General features: G+C 43.4%; 1 protein-coding gene across 1 annotated transcript; it reads left to right on the top strand.

Moving 5' to 3' along the window:
* Nucleotides 1-876: 876 nt before the first annotated feature.
* htr1fa (5-hydroxytryptamine (serotonin) receptor 1Fa) lies at nt 877-1,980 on the top strand (the record flags this gene model as incomplete). Its single annotated transcript, XM_079463552.1, has 1 exon — nt 877-1,980. The coding sequence occupies one exon, from the start codon at nt 877-879 to the stop codon at nt 1,978-1,980; it is 1,104 nt and encodes a 367-aa protein (XP_079319678.1).
* Nucleotides 1,981-14,944: the final 12,964 nt, after the last annotated feature.

Here is a 14,944-nt window from a genome sequence, read left to right on the forward strand (position 1 = left end):
TTTTAAAACCTTTACACTAACACACAGAAGAAGGGCTTGTTGTTTTTTAAATTAATTTTTGCCGAGAAGAGCTATCTAGTCTTTCTCCTCAAAAAGCCCATCCTCATGAGTCTCTATGACAACCGTATTCTCTCAGCCAGTGCAAACACGCAGACAAGGTCTGGGAGCATGTCATAAAATTTGCTTCAGTACAATCATTTTTAATACTCACTGACACATTTAGCCTCATTGCATGGGTGTGATTTATTGCACCCAGATGTCAGCAGTAGATTCTGACCCAGGACAGGTTCAAAGAAAACACACAAATACCTAATAGCTGTAATCAAAATTAACTAGCTGGTTATGATATTGAAAAGAACGAGATTAGTCAAAAGTATCATGTTGGCTCTTTTGTGTAGACTCTGTGGAACTCTCTATCCCAATTTCCTTTTGAACAGAGTGATTCAGATTGGAGAAAATTACAGTATATTGCTCTGGTATCAATGTCCTCAATGGTGCATAAGCCATTTCTGCGCCTGCAAGGGCGATCTGCAGAATGAAGAATGACACATTTCTTTTGATATGCAGTAATAACAGTTTTTGCTCTTCGTCCTTTTTAGATGCTTTGTGGCAAGTGAATGTTCCTGTAGTCGAGATCACTGAGCTCATTGTTGTGATGACCTACAGCTCATTTAATGTACACAGACAGAAGCCGTCAGATGAATAACCAGCACTTATACAGGTATGAACAGTCATGCATGAAATTCCAGTAGATCAAGTTCACTAAAGTCCTTAAAATTTCCAACACTATAATAATCACTGAATACAGATCAGCAGATTAATCAATTTTGCTTTCTTATATCTCGCTGCTTCAGACTGTTCTATTCTGTCCTAGGCATGGATTCAAACCACACATATGGACCAGTACCTACAGACGAGCCCAGTAAAAACACATGGGGTCTGATTCTCCTATCCCTCACTCTTTCTCTGTTGGCTGTGCTTACCACCGCGATGAACTGCTTGGTCATAACAGCGATCATTGTCACGCGCAAGCTACATCATCCCGCCAACTATCTAATCTGCTCTCTGGCTGTGACTGACCTTTTGGTGGCCGTATTAGTTATGCCCTTCAGCATAGTCTACATTGTGAAGGAGACGTGGGTCATGGGTCAAGTTATGTGCAATGTCTGGTTGAGCGTAGACATAATCTGCTGCACATGCTCCATACTGCACCTGGCAGCTATTGCTGTGGACCGCTACCGTTCCATCACAAATGCTGTGGAGTACTCCAGGAAAAGGACATCTCTACGGGCTGCTGTCATGATCATCGTGGTGTGGCTCCTCTCTGTAGTTGTCTCACTTCCTCCACTGCTCTGGAGACACTTTAAAACAAAATCAGAAAACGAGTGCATCATTATGCACAAACACATTGCCTTTACAATTTACTCAACATTTGGGGCTTTTTACATTCCTCTGATTCTCATTCTCATTCTCTACTATAAGATTTACCAAGCAGCAAAGACGCTTTATCACAGGAGAGGAGCCAGCTGCCTCAACAACTCAGAGATGAATGGACACATGCTACCAAAGTGCAGTGACAGGGAGCCTACGACTCCCGACACCCTGAGCCCCCCTGAGAAATCGGTGTCTGAACCCTCCACCGAAGGTGACAGAGTGCGCATCACTGCGAAAAGCCCAGAGTCTCAGTCTTGTAGAGACAGGTCTGTCAGGAGACATCGCATCTCAAGCACTCGTGAGAAGAAGGCAGCAACCACCCTGGGGCTTATTCTAGGGGCATTTGTTATGTGCTGGCTGCCGTTCTTTATCCATGAGGTGATTGTTAACATCTGTACCTCCTGCAACCCCTCTGCTGAGATGTCTAACTTTCTTACTTGGTTGGGTTATCTTAACTCCCTCATCAACCCACTGATTTACACCATCTTTAATGAGGATTTCAAAAGGGCTTTTCAAAAGTTAATCAAATGCAAGAGTTATCTCTAACACAGAGGGATTACATTATCTGTGACAATGTATGACGGATGAAATGAAAGATTCTCAAGGCACCATTTGGGGGTTTCCAGATGTCACATATGGGGGTTTCATAGTTCCTATTATTTTGTGAAATAATACTACAATTAATATATTATGTAAAATCTCAGGTGGTACTTCAAGTATAAAAATAAGGTCAAAGGGTTCAGCTGACTATAAAGTTTGAAATCTTTTTAGTCTAGGTACCACCCTGGTGGCTTGTTCATATTACAGAGTCCTACACAGTCCAAAACATACAGTAGATATATTTAACTAGATTAGCAGCTGTTTGTATCGGCTGCTATATGTAGGTCGTCCACTATATTGGAACAGTAAGAGTCGGTCTGTGAACTACTGTTGCCAAATCAATGGTTTGGACTATTTTTAAACTGTTGCTTTGGGTTGTTCTTTCCGTAAGTAAAGAGTGGAAGGACATCTTATTTATCTTTCAATCTTAAGATGATTTTATTTATGAAAGTGAAGATCTGTTAGGGACATTAGTCTAGTGATGATTTATTTTGTCACACAGATCTGGCAACCCTGAAACCCATTTATATTTAAGAGCAAGCTGACTGTGTGTTTGCAACTTTAGTTATACATGTGTATTTTTATGAAAACGTATTTAAAACATTATTTTTGATTAATTTACACATGACGGCAAGGGTATCCCATTTTTCAGGAATTTAAGTCCCTGTGGTTCAACTCTCAGTCACATCAGTGGACTATTCTAACATGGCGGACATGTCTAAGGTGCTCCAATGCCACATCTAGTAATATATATCTATGGCGCAAAGCCCTTACAGCACTCAAAAGGTTTCTCTAGTAACCCCAATATGAACAATTGATACACTTAACATTTTTATAGTGCTTTCCAAGTGGGATATATCGCCCTTCGAAGGGCATTTGGAGTGAAAACAATCAGGGTCACCATATTGAAGGGTCGTCCCAAACCGAAGTGCTCATAACTGGCCACTTCAAGGGCCCTTCGGAATAAAAAATTTCCAAGGGTACAACTGATGGACACTCCGGGCCCCCATGATTTTTTGCACATATTCTTTGCATGGCGACGACACCTCCTTATGGTTACAGGATGATCACTCAGAAGGGCACTTCAAGAAACAGTTGTTTGGTCCCCTACACCCTTCAACCCTTTGAAGCTCTTACTCTGGAGGGTAAACCCTTTGAAGGGATTAGGGGATAGGGATGAGACCTTCAAAATGGAATGCAGGGTATGTGCATACATACATTTAAGTACACCACATTTTTAAGATATAAAACCGTTATACTATTGCACAAGAGTGAATGGTACTGGGACATTTGGGATGAATTTGTGTGTGTGTGTGAAAGAGATAAAGCCCTGGAAATATGCCCTGTATGTACTAGCATCTGCTGTAAAACTATGAAAACAAGTTTTTAACCAAATGACTTTCACTTTTAATATATTTTTAAATAGTTTATCGTTAGTTAAAAATCTGCATTTGCATCTAGAGCTAAACTATATTTTTGTTTCTTTTAGCATTATAGACTTTAAAGTTTGGTAAGTAAAAAATATAAATTCGCTTTTGGTCTGGAGAAGATACATTAGGTTTGAAACCTTAAAACTTCAACCAAGAATATGTAAACTGTGTCATGTTTAGATAATATGACTACTGTATATATAGTTAGGGACTGGCACAATGAAATTGTTTATATAACTTTACATACTATTTGCAAGGCAAACATTTGTGAGGCAGAAGTGTTGTGCATTTGTTTGGACAGTATGTGTTTTGTCTGTCACAATCTTTGAATCCTAAAGTTGCAGTGAGACCAAAGAAGTGAACAGAGAAATGACCTTCAAAAAATACATTCAAGCGCTTAGATATGTATCTTATGACAAGGGCCCACGATGTTGTAAATATTTGTTATGATGTACAAATTTGTTAATGTAATAAACGTTTTACACAGTATGTGTTTCTGTACTAATGTTCTGAAGTAACCTGGAAAATATTATATAATATATTACATTTACAGTTATGCATTTGGCAGACGCTTTTATCCAAAGCGACTTACATAGCATTATCCTATACATTTTACATAGGTATCTGCAATCCCCTGGGATTGAACCCACAACCTTGCGTTGTTAACGCAATGCTCTTACCACTGAGCTACAAGAAAGCATTTTATATATTATTATATAATATTTTTTTAGATCAATTTGAGTTTAAGAAACTGACAGAATGGGGTTTGACTTGAGAACCTATCGTTTCAGATTCTACTTTGATAAGGCCAATGAACCTGGCGAATTTGACGGCATGCCAGACTCCGCCCCGTACATACGTGCCCATTCATTCAACTTTTTGTTTTTCAGAACCTGTGAGGCTTATGCTGAGCGATCTTCGATTCTTTGTCGCAGTTTTGCCGCAGACCAGCCAGGCCCCGTCACGCTCACCGTACCTGTCCCCTTTGGGTGTTGCCAGACATTCCCATCGCGGATCCACGCCACGGCGTGCAGAGGATGAGATTTCGGTCGCAACATCGGGTGGCGATTTCCTGCTTTAGACACTGAGGACTTCCTGCAGCTCCCAGCTACGGCTGGTCGAGCCCAACGTGGAGATGTCAGGCGTGCTTGCCCGGACCGCAGTTCACGGCCGGATTCCTGGACACGGTCCGGTGCCAGTTTCCCGGCAGTGCACGACGAGCTCACGAAAACCGCCTTCGGCACGTTTGCGGCAGATCGGCTAGGTTGTCATGACTTCCCTCTCCACTGGAGCAACTAAGGGCTACGTCGGTATCCGAGGTAGAGAATGCTCTTGTGGCATAAGGTGCACCTGGAGGCACCTACCAAGGCTCCCTCCAAAGCATGTCGTCCTCGCCATCACTGATGTCGAGGGCTTACACTGCGGCGGGTCTGCTGCCTCCGCCCTTCACGCCAGGACCATACTGCAGATCCACAAGGCCAACGTGTTGAAGTGGTAAGACGATGGAAAGCAGGACCCAGTGGTTATACAGGGCCTGCGCACCACCACAGACCTCGCTCTCCAGGCGACCGAAGTGATGGCGTGCACACTGGGTCTGCCGATGTCCACTCTTTTGGTCCAAGAGACACATCTGGCAAAATTCTGCGCAGATGGGAGGCGTCCAGAGAGTCCTGAGGCCATCAGCCTCTCCGTCGCGACCTGGCCCCCACAAGGGTGTTGAGGTCCTGGTTGGCGTCTGCATCCCAGCAGCCCCGCCCCTCTGCCCCAGGCTCCGGTGCTCCCTCCTCAGGTGGCCCCCCGCAGACAGAGGTTCCATCAGAGGACATCAACTCCCTGCCAGGAAGCGGCTGGCAGGAGCCACCCGGGGACCCAGAACATCGGGCACAGCTCCGACCACACGATCGCTGTCAAGCTGCATGGGATGATCCTTGCCACACGTTTCCTTGGTTTTGCTCTCAAGGGTCGAGCTTACAAGTAGAGCCTCCTCCCCCTCGATCTGGCCCTTCCTCCCTGTGCCTTCACGAAGGTCACGGAGGCTTCTCTCACTCCCCACGGGATAAGTATGCTTACTATCTTGCCGACTGACCTATAATGGCACTCATGGGATCTGTGGCCTACGCACAGGGACCATGTGCATGGCACCTCGACTGATTGGGTCGGAGCACCTCTTTTCCCGGTATGGGACTAGACTCTGGTACCATACAGCAAGCCTCACGAGAGTGTGCCCAGTCGATGCTGTGCTGCCTGGCCCTTGTCTGACAACAGTCAGCGGTCGCCCTGAAACACTCAGAGGCTCCTGGAGCATATAGCATCCTTGTCGGCAGTCATGCCGCTCAGGTTGATGCATATGAGACCGCTTCAGAGTCGGGTTCCCTGGAGAGCATGGCACACCGGCACAGGGCGTGTTCCCATCACGTCTATCTGCCGGCACACCCTAACCCCTCAGACAGACATGTCCCACTCCAGGCTGGAGTCCGTTAGAGCAATTGGGAGGCGTGCGGTGTGCAGCGGGCAGGCAGTGTCGGGGCGCTGGACGGGCCCCTGCCTGCAGTGGCAATCCAATTGCCTGGAGTTGCTTACAGCTTACCTTGCGATGTAGAGGCCCCTGATTCCCATTTGGCACAAGCACATGCTGCAGACAGCATAGCTGCCCTAGCGTAGGTCAACCGTCAGGTGGCGTTCATTCATGGCAGATGTCGCAACTCGCCCGATGCCTCCTCTGGAGTCAGCAGTGGGTGGTGGGCCATTCATATCCCGGACGACCTCGATCAGTTGGCGACTCCATCCCCGCGGTCCAGCCCATTAGGTGCAGTGCGGGCAGGACGAGAAGATCCGAAGTGACCTGTCTCCCGCTCTCGTGAGCATGGTCACTCGGACAAGAGCACCACCACTAGGCGACTGTCGCTATAAGTGGCGCCTCTTCTTGCCCTGCTGCACTTCCTGCAGCACAGAGTGCCTTGATCTGTGTTGTGCTGGGCAGCACCACCCGATCAGCAGATAATCGCCCCCCTGTCATTATCCGTATCCTCCTGGGACCTTAACATGATCCTGGTGGGCCTGTGTAAGGCCCCGTTGGAGCCCCTGGAGAACCCAATCTTTCTCTAATGATTGAGACGCTTCTCCTGTCGGCGCTACATCAGGAGGGTAGGTGATCAGCACGCACTCTCCGTGTCCAGCGGGTGCCTAGAGTTGGGGTACCCCACGTGGGCTAGAACCCAACCTGGCCACATGCCCAGAGTCCTGTTTGGAGGCTGTCTTCATACAGAGACTGGCACACTGGATCGTGGTCGCCATCCCTTGGCTTGCCGATCTCAGGCCCCTGACCACTGTAGTGACACTCACTCCGCCGGGGTGCAGCCTCCTTGTGGGCACTAGCTCAGAGCGCCTCTTTGGCAGATATCTGCAGAGCTGCGGGTATGGTTGCGTCCAGCCTTTTTTCGCACGGGCGTCAAACCTGTGTTGGACCGGGTCTTGAGTGAGACTGACAGTGGCTGGGCGTATGCCTGCAAAGTCTTTAGCAGACTGAAATAAATTCCATAGCAATTTCCATGTTTTAACAAGCTGTCCTTATCCGTGCACCTCTATTATTTACCGAGAGCTGTGGAATATATTTCATCAATGGATTTAGGTGACTATTATGTTTGTGCTTGTGGAATAATGGCTTTTATTGTGTCCACCTGATCTTCCCATATAGATCAGTGTTATGCAAAACATTGATGTGGTCTGTTTTGGGTGTTTTGAAGTAACACTTCCTGGTTACTTAGATGTTATTTTGCAAACATAATTTATGGATTATATTTTACTTATATAACTTTATTTTTAATTTTCCTGTTGAATAATGCAACTTGCAGGGTTGCAACTGCAGGGTTTTATTCAGAAATGTGATCTCAAAAATTTCACATTTTCTTTACATTATAACTGTAAGACAACTGTGTTCTCATTAGTGCCATTCATTTCCGATCTGTCAACGTGTGAGCTATGGTAGCACTGGGGTTGATGTGTTTTAAACAATGTTACATACTGTTAATGGAATTTATTATGAGAGTCTGCACTTAGTAATATAAGGAATACAAAACTAAATGCAAATGTGGAGATCGTAATCCTCGAATATAAAAAGATTGGGGAAAGGTCTGAGCACATATAATTCAAAACGTATTATTAAGTCCCTGCAATTGTACGATTCACAGTAAAATGAGACCTTGATGCTTTAAAAATAGACTGAACTGCAGAGGAAGCACTAAGCTTTTTATTTTCTACCTCACATTGCCTTTTATTTAAAAAACCTTTATATTTCTTAACTATTTTAATGCATAAAAAGCCCATGTAAAACAGGCGCACCAGCAACCTAAGTAAAAAACTGAAATACGTATTAAAAACTCTGGATGGAATCTGTTCTTTCCATCAAGCCAATGTAAATCTAAATGCAAAGTATTATTTAAGATGAAGAACATGTTGGGTAGTTTTACATGTGCTGTACAATGGCATATCACTAGGTAACAGGATGATAAACTAGAGTTTATCAGAGTGGGGGCTGCTGTGCAACTATGCCTTCAAAAGCCATGTGTACACAAGAAATGGCTTTTTAGACATTTTTGTCCAATAAACAAGACTATAAAAATAATATGGCAAATCCTGCTGCGACGTAAACTAAATATATATTTCTGCGTTCTGTCTCCTACAGTATGAAACAACACATGTATTAACAGAAACACAGCTTTCACACAGAATTCACCAGGGGAGCTAATGCTGAATGCAGATAAAGGAAACTCTACCTTGCGTTAAAGAGTGGGTAAAATAGTGAGAAAACAATGTTTATTATAAAGAAATACTTTAGAAATAGTAGAAATTGCATTTTCCAGGCCTCACTGAAATAGTGTAAAGAAAGAAATGTGTGTTTGTGTGTGTGTTCATAATTTTGCAAGTGTGTGATCACACACCCTCATGGCCATACATTTTCTGCTTTAACCAGCTACATTAATTACGTTTGGTTACGCCTGCCACGAGGCAACTATATGCCTTTAAGTGGCACCTCTTCGCGAGGCCATGAGTGGGTCTCTACTAACCTCCTCCCTGCAGTAGGAAGTGGTCTCTGTAGCACGTTTCCTCAGTGAGGGAATAGCGATTCCCAGTGGCCCTTACGGTGCCTCCGCCTGTGACGGCCGGTGGTAGGGACTCCCCACCTTTTTTAAGCTCTGGGACCCCTACCTCTTCTCTGGAAGGTTACAATTTCGCACTAGCGCTCAGGTCTGACTCGCCCAGGCCAGTCAGCATCACTACATTAGAGTTTGTGACGGGGCACAGCGCCGTGGCATTTTCATAGGAACCCCTGCAGCAGTCGAGACACGATTCACAGGTTCCTCAGCACAAAAGTTGAATGAATGCAGCACACCGGCTGCAAATTTCATTCGCTAATTCTCATTGGCCTTTTCAAGTCAGTCAGAGATGATAAGTTCTTTAAAGTTAAAGAATAAATTTAAATGTAATACCAAATAGAATTTGATATTAAATTGCTATATTACATTTTATATGTATGAACCATCAAAGGCGATAAGGTATAGCCAAGAGCGGTCCAGACCAACCTTACGAAAGTATGACGAAGGTATATACAGAAGGTATACTTACCTAAGAAGGTTTCCAGAAACACGTATTAACGATAAGGTACGGTTTAAGGTATTACTTAAGAAGGTTTCAGGAAATGCAGCCCTGATGACATTTCCAGTCTTGACACTTGGCATTTGGATGAAGGAAATTTTGAAGGCTTTTTTTAGCCTGTAGCTACAGACAGTGTTTTTGTGATGGAGTGTAAACAATCTTATTTCAAAATATACATTAGTTAGCATCTTTAGTTGAACAATCAGAAATACAAATCAAGAAAATAAATATAAATAAAAAACAGAAGGCAAGAAAGAAAGGAAAAAAACAAAAAGAGTGTAGCGGTTTTAGCTGTTGTTAAATAGTGATGAATTTAGCTCACCAAATATGATTTTGATAGACCCACCAGGTCTATCAAGATCACATCCATGAAATTAGTCTAGCTCAAAGTAAAATACACATAGTAATCATTATTAAATATACATATTTTACAGTTTCTGATTAGCAGTATAGTGAAAGAAAACATGTATGTATTTTTTCAGCAAATGCATCAATGATATTATACACTTTAACGTTATCTCATAAGTTATGCAACTTCACCAAACTTTAGAGCTGTAGCATAGATCGAAAAAACAGTTAAAGGGACCAAGTATATGTGAGTGTTGAGCACAGAAAACCCATTATAAGTGAATATATGGTTGTTTATTTAAACTACTTTGCATGGTAAACATAATGATCACTAAACAAAAACAATACATATATGAAACACAAACACGTTAGGGACCGCAGAGAGAGAGAGAGTGAGAGAGAGAGAGAGAGAGAGAATAGCATAGCAGCAATCAGGTAGGCAAAAAAATTTCTGAACGCCAATAAAATCATCTTTAACAAAGAGGCACAAACTTAACATAGTTATTAGGGATGCACCGATACCGATACCAAACTCATGTACTCGTACTCGTAAAAATTCCCCGATTTCAAAGACCGATACCTCACGTGAAGTAATTGACAGAACGTTCCAGTGCACACAGAGACACCTGCCATAGCAGACACAATGTCATAGAGTGTTCACACATAAAACGTGCTATTCGTGTGTAGTTGGACGCTTGAACATTTTGAGTTTACTTGCTTCATTCGCGCTTGGAATTCGCTTCATTCGCGAGTGAAATTTGCAACATGGGAGGGGCTTCTGGCAGGCGGCTCCAGTCTTGTTGTGAAATGGCGGACATGGATTTTGTTGAGCAGGTAGCTGCGCATTATGTGCTATGGAAGGCTGAAGATAGACGTAGACTCGTTCGGCGCCGTATTGGGTCCATCAGATCCTTCAGAGGCGCAGTCCTTCATTGTTGTTTCAGATTTCTGCCTCATAATCACATAATTTCTAGAGCAGGCTCCTGATTGGTTAACCAAAGTTCAGATTTTTCAACTTCAGATTTTTCAAATCGCGCGAATAACACGAACGCTCAATTCGCCTCATTCATGTGAATCGCACCGCAAGTAGGTCTATCGCGTCTCTGCATTGACTTAACATGTAAATCACTCTCTCTTAACGCTTCATTCACGCTTAGCAGTGTGGAAATATTTCAAAATCAATGATGACGACCCACGCATGGCAATCTGCATGCTTATGTCCTTGGTTTTGCCCTTTGTAGGTTATTGGACACTGTGAATTTTGGGCTTTGAACATTTTTGATAAGCACATAAGATTGATTTATTTTTTCATAATATGAGTTGAAGTTGTTAAAAATAAAGTTGCTGATATGTTCATTAGTGTCATTGTGTTGTTCTTAGAATTTGCCACAAACAAAAAAAAAACTGTACAACAGGCGTCGGTATCGGTATCGGTGAGTACCAGGGAAAAAGTGTCGGTACTCGTACTCGATCCTTAAAAAGTGGTATCGGTGCATCCCTAATAGCTATTCTATATATAGAAATGGATACTTGCGAGCTCTGTGCTTGATGTCCCGTATACGTGGATATGTAAAAAGTTCAAAAATGGTTTCAGAATGCAGTCCTGCTAAAATAAGTGCGGGCCTCGCAACCAGCCGCATGGTGCAGCCAGGTGTGCGAGGTAGCAGAAGTCCATTGTTCCTTCTTTCCCCCCAGTGGGGGAAACGCCGTCTCCGAAGAGAGGCCACGAACCAGTATCTGGTGAGGGCAGGTATAGAGAAAAAGGCCAAGCTTTGTATTCAGAGCAAGGTCGATCAGAGTTGAGCAGGGAAGAGGTTCTCTGTCCACTCACTGGTTAATTTGTGTCATGATCCGGATAGAAGATCCTAAATGCAGATGCGGAATAGGTTAAAAAAGCTTTAATACAAACAAACACGAAGCAAAACCCGCGTGGGGGTAAAACAATGGGAAACAGGAGGTAAATCACACAGACTAGACAGGAACAATACATTCGACTAAAATAAACTGAAATAAGCTGGAGCCAGGTTTGGTTCTGGTCTTTTGATGATGTTATCAAGAAACGAGGACATGTATAAGGTTATATACATCTGTTTTATCTCATTTAACCACTGATTGAAGCTTGACTTTGATTCAAAACACTTATGAATGAAAAACTTTGCCATATATACCAATAACTTAATAACAAATTCTAAATGTTTGTCCTCCAAAAAAATCCCAAACTTTATTTTATGCATTGTAATGGGTGGGATTATAATCTCTCTGGATTGTAGCAACCAGTTCACTCCAAAAAGGTTGTACCAATTCACAAAGAAAGAAAACATGGTCTAAACTTTCCAAATTAGTTATTAACCTCTAATCTTAAAAACTTGTTTGTGGGATAAATCTCATTTAACATACTTAAGGTTAGCTTCCTCAGCCTTCGGAGGAAGAGGGAAAATAAATACATTTTTATTTATTTCCAACGTATCAAAATCTTTCAACATATTTGGGTTTAGGTAAAATGCTTGTAAAAGAAGATTCCTTACACCACATTTGTACATTTTTAATCACAAAAATCAATACCTTCTATGAAGAGCTGTCTAATACCTTGAAGTAAACAAAATATCCTCTTTAAACATGTCCTCCAACGTATGTCGTTTTTGTCTCCTCAAATACAACATAGTGTTCTCTCTCGGCTGCATGCCAAGCCTACTTCTAAAATGTACATTTTGGGGTACTATTTAGCAATAATATTATGTGTTGTGGTTTGATTTTCATTTCAAAATGTTGTGATTACTATATTTACATTACACACATATTCAGCAAGTAACATATTTGTTTATTAAATAACAAAAACACAAGAATCTGCAGCCGCCTGACAACAGCAATCCATTCTGGTTAGACAATTTGTCCACTCTTGATCGGCGCTGCAGCCGCCTTAAAGTGGCAGTCCGTAAATTCCTTTTATGTAAAAATGAACTAAAATCAATTATTTAGCAAGAACATGAAAGAACATTGTTTAAAACTGTGTCACTACCCTTGCTGGATTCACCTGTCACAAATTGGCTTTGGACAGAACCCAGATGCAGGCAGACGAAGGTTTAACAAAAAACTTTATTAAATAAAACACCCGCAATGGGGAAAAACAAGAACAAAAACACACTAGAAAACAAACACTAGAAACAAAACACTTCACAAAACCGAAACAGGAAACAGGGTAGTCCAACAAGACGAGAAACAGGGGATACTACCGTGAGCGTTGATACAAACACCAACATCAGACAAAAGATAAAGACAATGCACCAACACTGAACAGAGAGAAACTGAGACCATATAAAGGGAGACACTAACGAGGAGTGATTACATGGGGAGAGTGGTGACAGCTGATGGGAATGAAACCCTAACGAGGTGAATTACAAAACAGACGATGGGAATGAAACCCTAATGAAATTACAGGAGATAGGAGGGTGGGGCTGAGAGACATAACAGGAAGACACGTGGCATCACGTAACAACATAAAGCCACATGTCTCCACACATAACACAACAGAAACCCGAAAGACGTGGCAATGTCATGACTCTGCCCAGGGAGCTTGAAAGCTCGAGACAGGAAGGACAGAGTCCTAACATCACCACAGAACGTTTGTAATAATGGTTTGTAATTTATCCTGACGGGTCGATTTTTTCCGGAAAATGCATAATTTCGTCACATTCGTGAACAGAACGAAGAGGATCCGACTGCTAGGCCGTGTGTGGATGCTGCGTGTGACAGGGGTAGCATTGTACACAGATATTTTTTCTTGAAAACTTTTAGTGTTATTTATGTGTTGCATGTCTATTCTGACACACTCGGTTACGATCATACACACAAATGTGAATTTTGTATAAAAAAATTGGTATTCCAATCATATTCACTTAATCAGGGATTAAGAATTAAATATCCTACGGTCTGCCGTAGGTTTAGCTCCCTACGGAAAAGAACAAAGTGTCCGAAATGATGGGCGTCTTTTTACTCCTCCCCCGCCAGCAACCAACTGATCTCGAGAGTCGGTGGCAAGCTAGAATGGGTCAACTCGCACAAGCTTGACGGCTTTCGTCTGTGACAGACAGCGCAAGATGCATGTCGATTAGAAATGTGTCCGAGTTATACCGCCCTGCTCTGATGTCATGCTGACGTGTGCCAAAAAACTCTCATGGCAGGGAGGCAGCCTGGCTGGAATCCGTAGGCAAGTGCAATTGCTTCCCCCTGATTGTGTTGATGAAAAGCACGATGGGAAATGAATTGCCAATGACAAAACTTAAATGCTCATTTGGCGAGAATGCCAGCTATTATCTTTTTTCTTAAGTGTTCCATTAATAAGTCCATTAACTGAAATAGATTGTATTTTTTGTGATTTATATGTGAAAAAAAAAAACTTTGTGAAATACATTGTGCTCATAACCACCTTCACACAGGGGCACAGTTGGGATCAATAAGTTACTTAGTGTAATTAGGACTAATGGTTTGCACTAAAGAGCTATTGGAGAATTCTTATTTGAAATCATGGATAAATAACTATCAACACTAGCAATTCATGATCAAACGTCTTGTTTATGTATGTAACCTCCGTTCCCTGATGGAGGGAACGAGACGTCGTGTCGAACCAACAGATGGGGTTTGACTTGAGCACCTATCATCTTCTGACTATTTTGAAAAGGCCAATGAAATTGCCGAATTAAATTTGCATGCCGGACTCCGCCACCGGATATCAGGGTATAAAAGGAAGACGGCGTGCTGCATTCATTCACTTTTTGTGCTGAGGAGCCTGAGAGCATCTCTTGACTGCTGCAGCGGGCAGCAAGTGTTGTGGCATATGGGACAGCGCGAAAATGTAATCATCCAGTGGGTTTGGCAGGGCGTCTCAGAGCTTTGGCAAAGATGAGAGGCACCTGCCCTCGGCCACCACAGACAGACGCCTTGTATCTCTAATGGCGAGAAGCCTTCCAGTACCGTAGGGCCACTAGGGAAGCGCTGTTCCCTGAAGGGGGATATGCGCTACGGAGACCACTTCCCACCGCAGGGAGGAATATAGTGGAGACACCAACATGGTCTCGCCCTCAGGGGAGAACTGATGGGAGGTAAGCGCGGACCAAGGTCCCGCCAGGTGGATGTCCACCTGGAGGAGGTCATGGGTCACCACGAGGGGGACAATCTCATGAGGAAAACGTCAGACGGAACCACCCTGTTGGGGGGTTACTACGTGTGGGGCACTAGGTCCGGTTAGAGCTATGTGTTAACTCAGCTGATACCCGACCATAGGAGGCAGGCTGCTCTGCACAGTCCGCCGCCATGGAGCGCTTAGTGATGGATGGAATGCCTGTTCTTCGCCCGAGGGGAAAGAAGTGAGGCTGAATTAGCGCACTGACCCGCCCGGAAAGGGGGGGAAGGCGCTTTCGCAGGCGTACACCCTACCGGCCGCTGGTCTCACGTGCTGGCAACATGCAAGACTCAACCGGCAGCTC

Source organism: Barbatula barbatula (genome assembly GCF_947034865.1).
Source record: "Barbatula barbatula genome assembly, chromosome: 9".
Taxonomy (NCBI): Eukaryota; Metazoa; Chordata; class Actinopteri; order Cypriniformes; family Nemacheilidae; genus Barbatula; species Barbatula barbatula.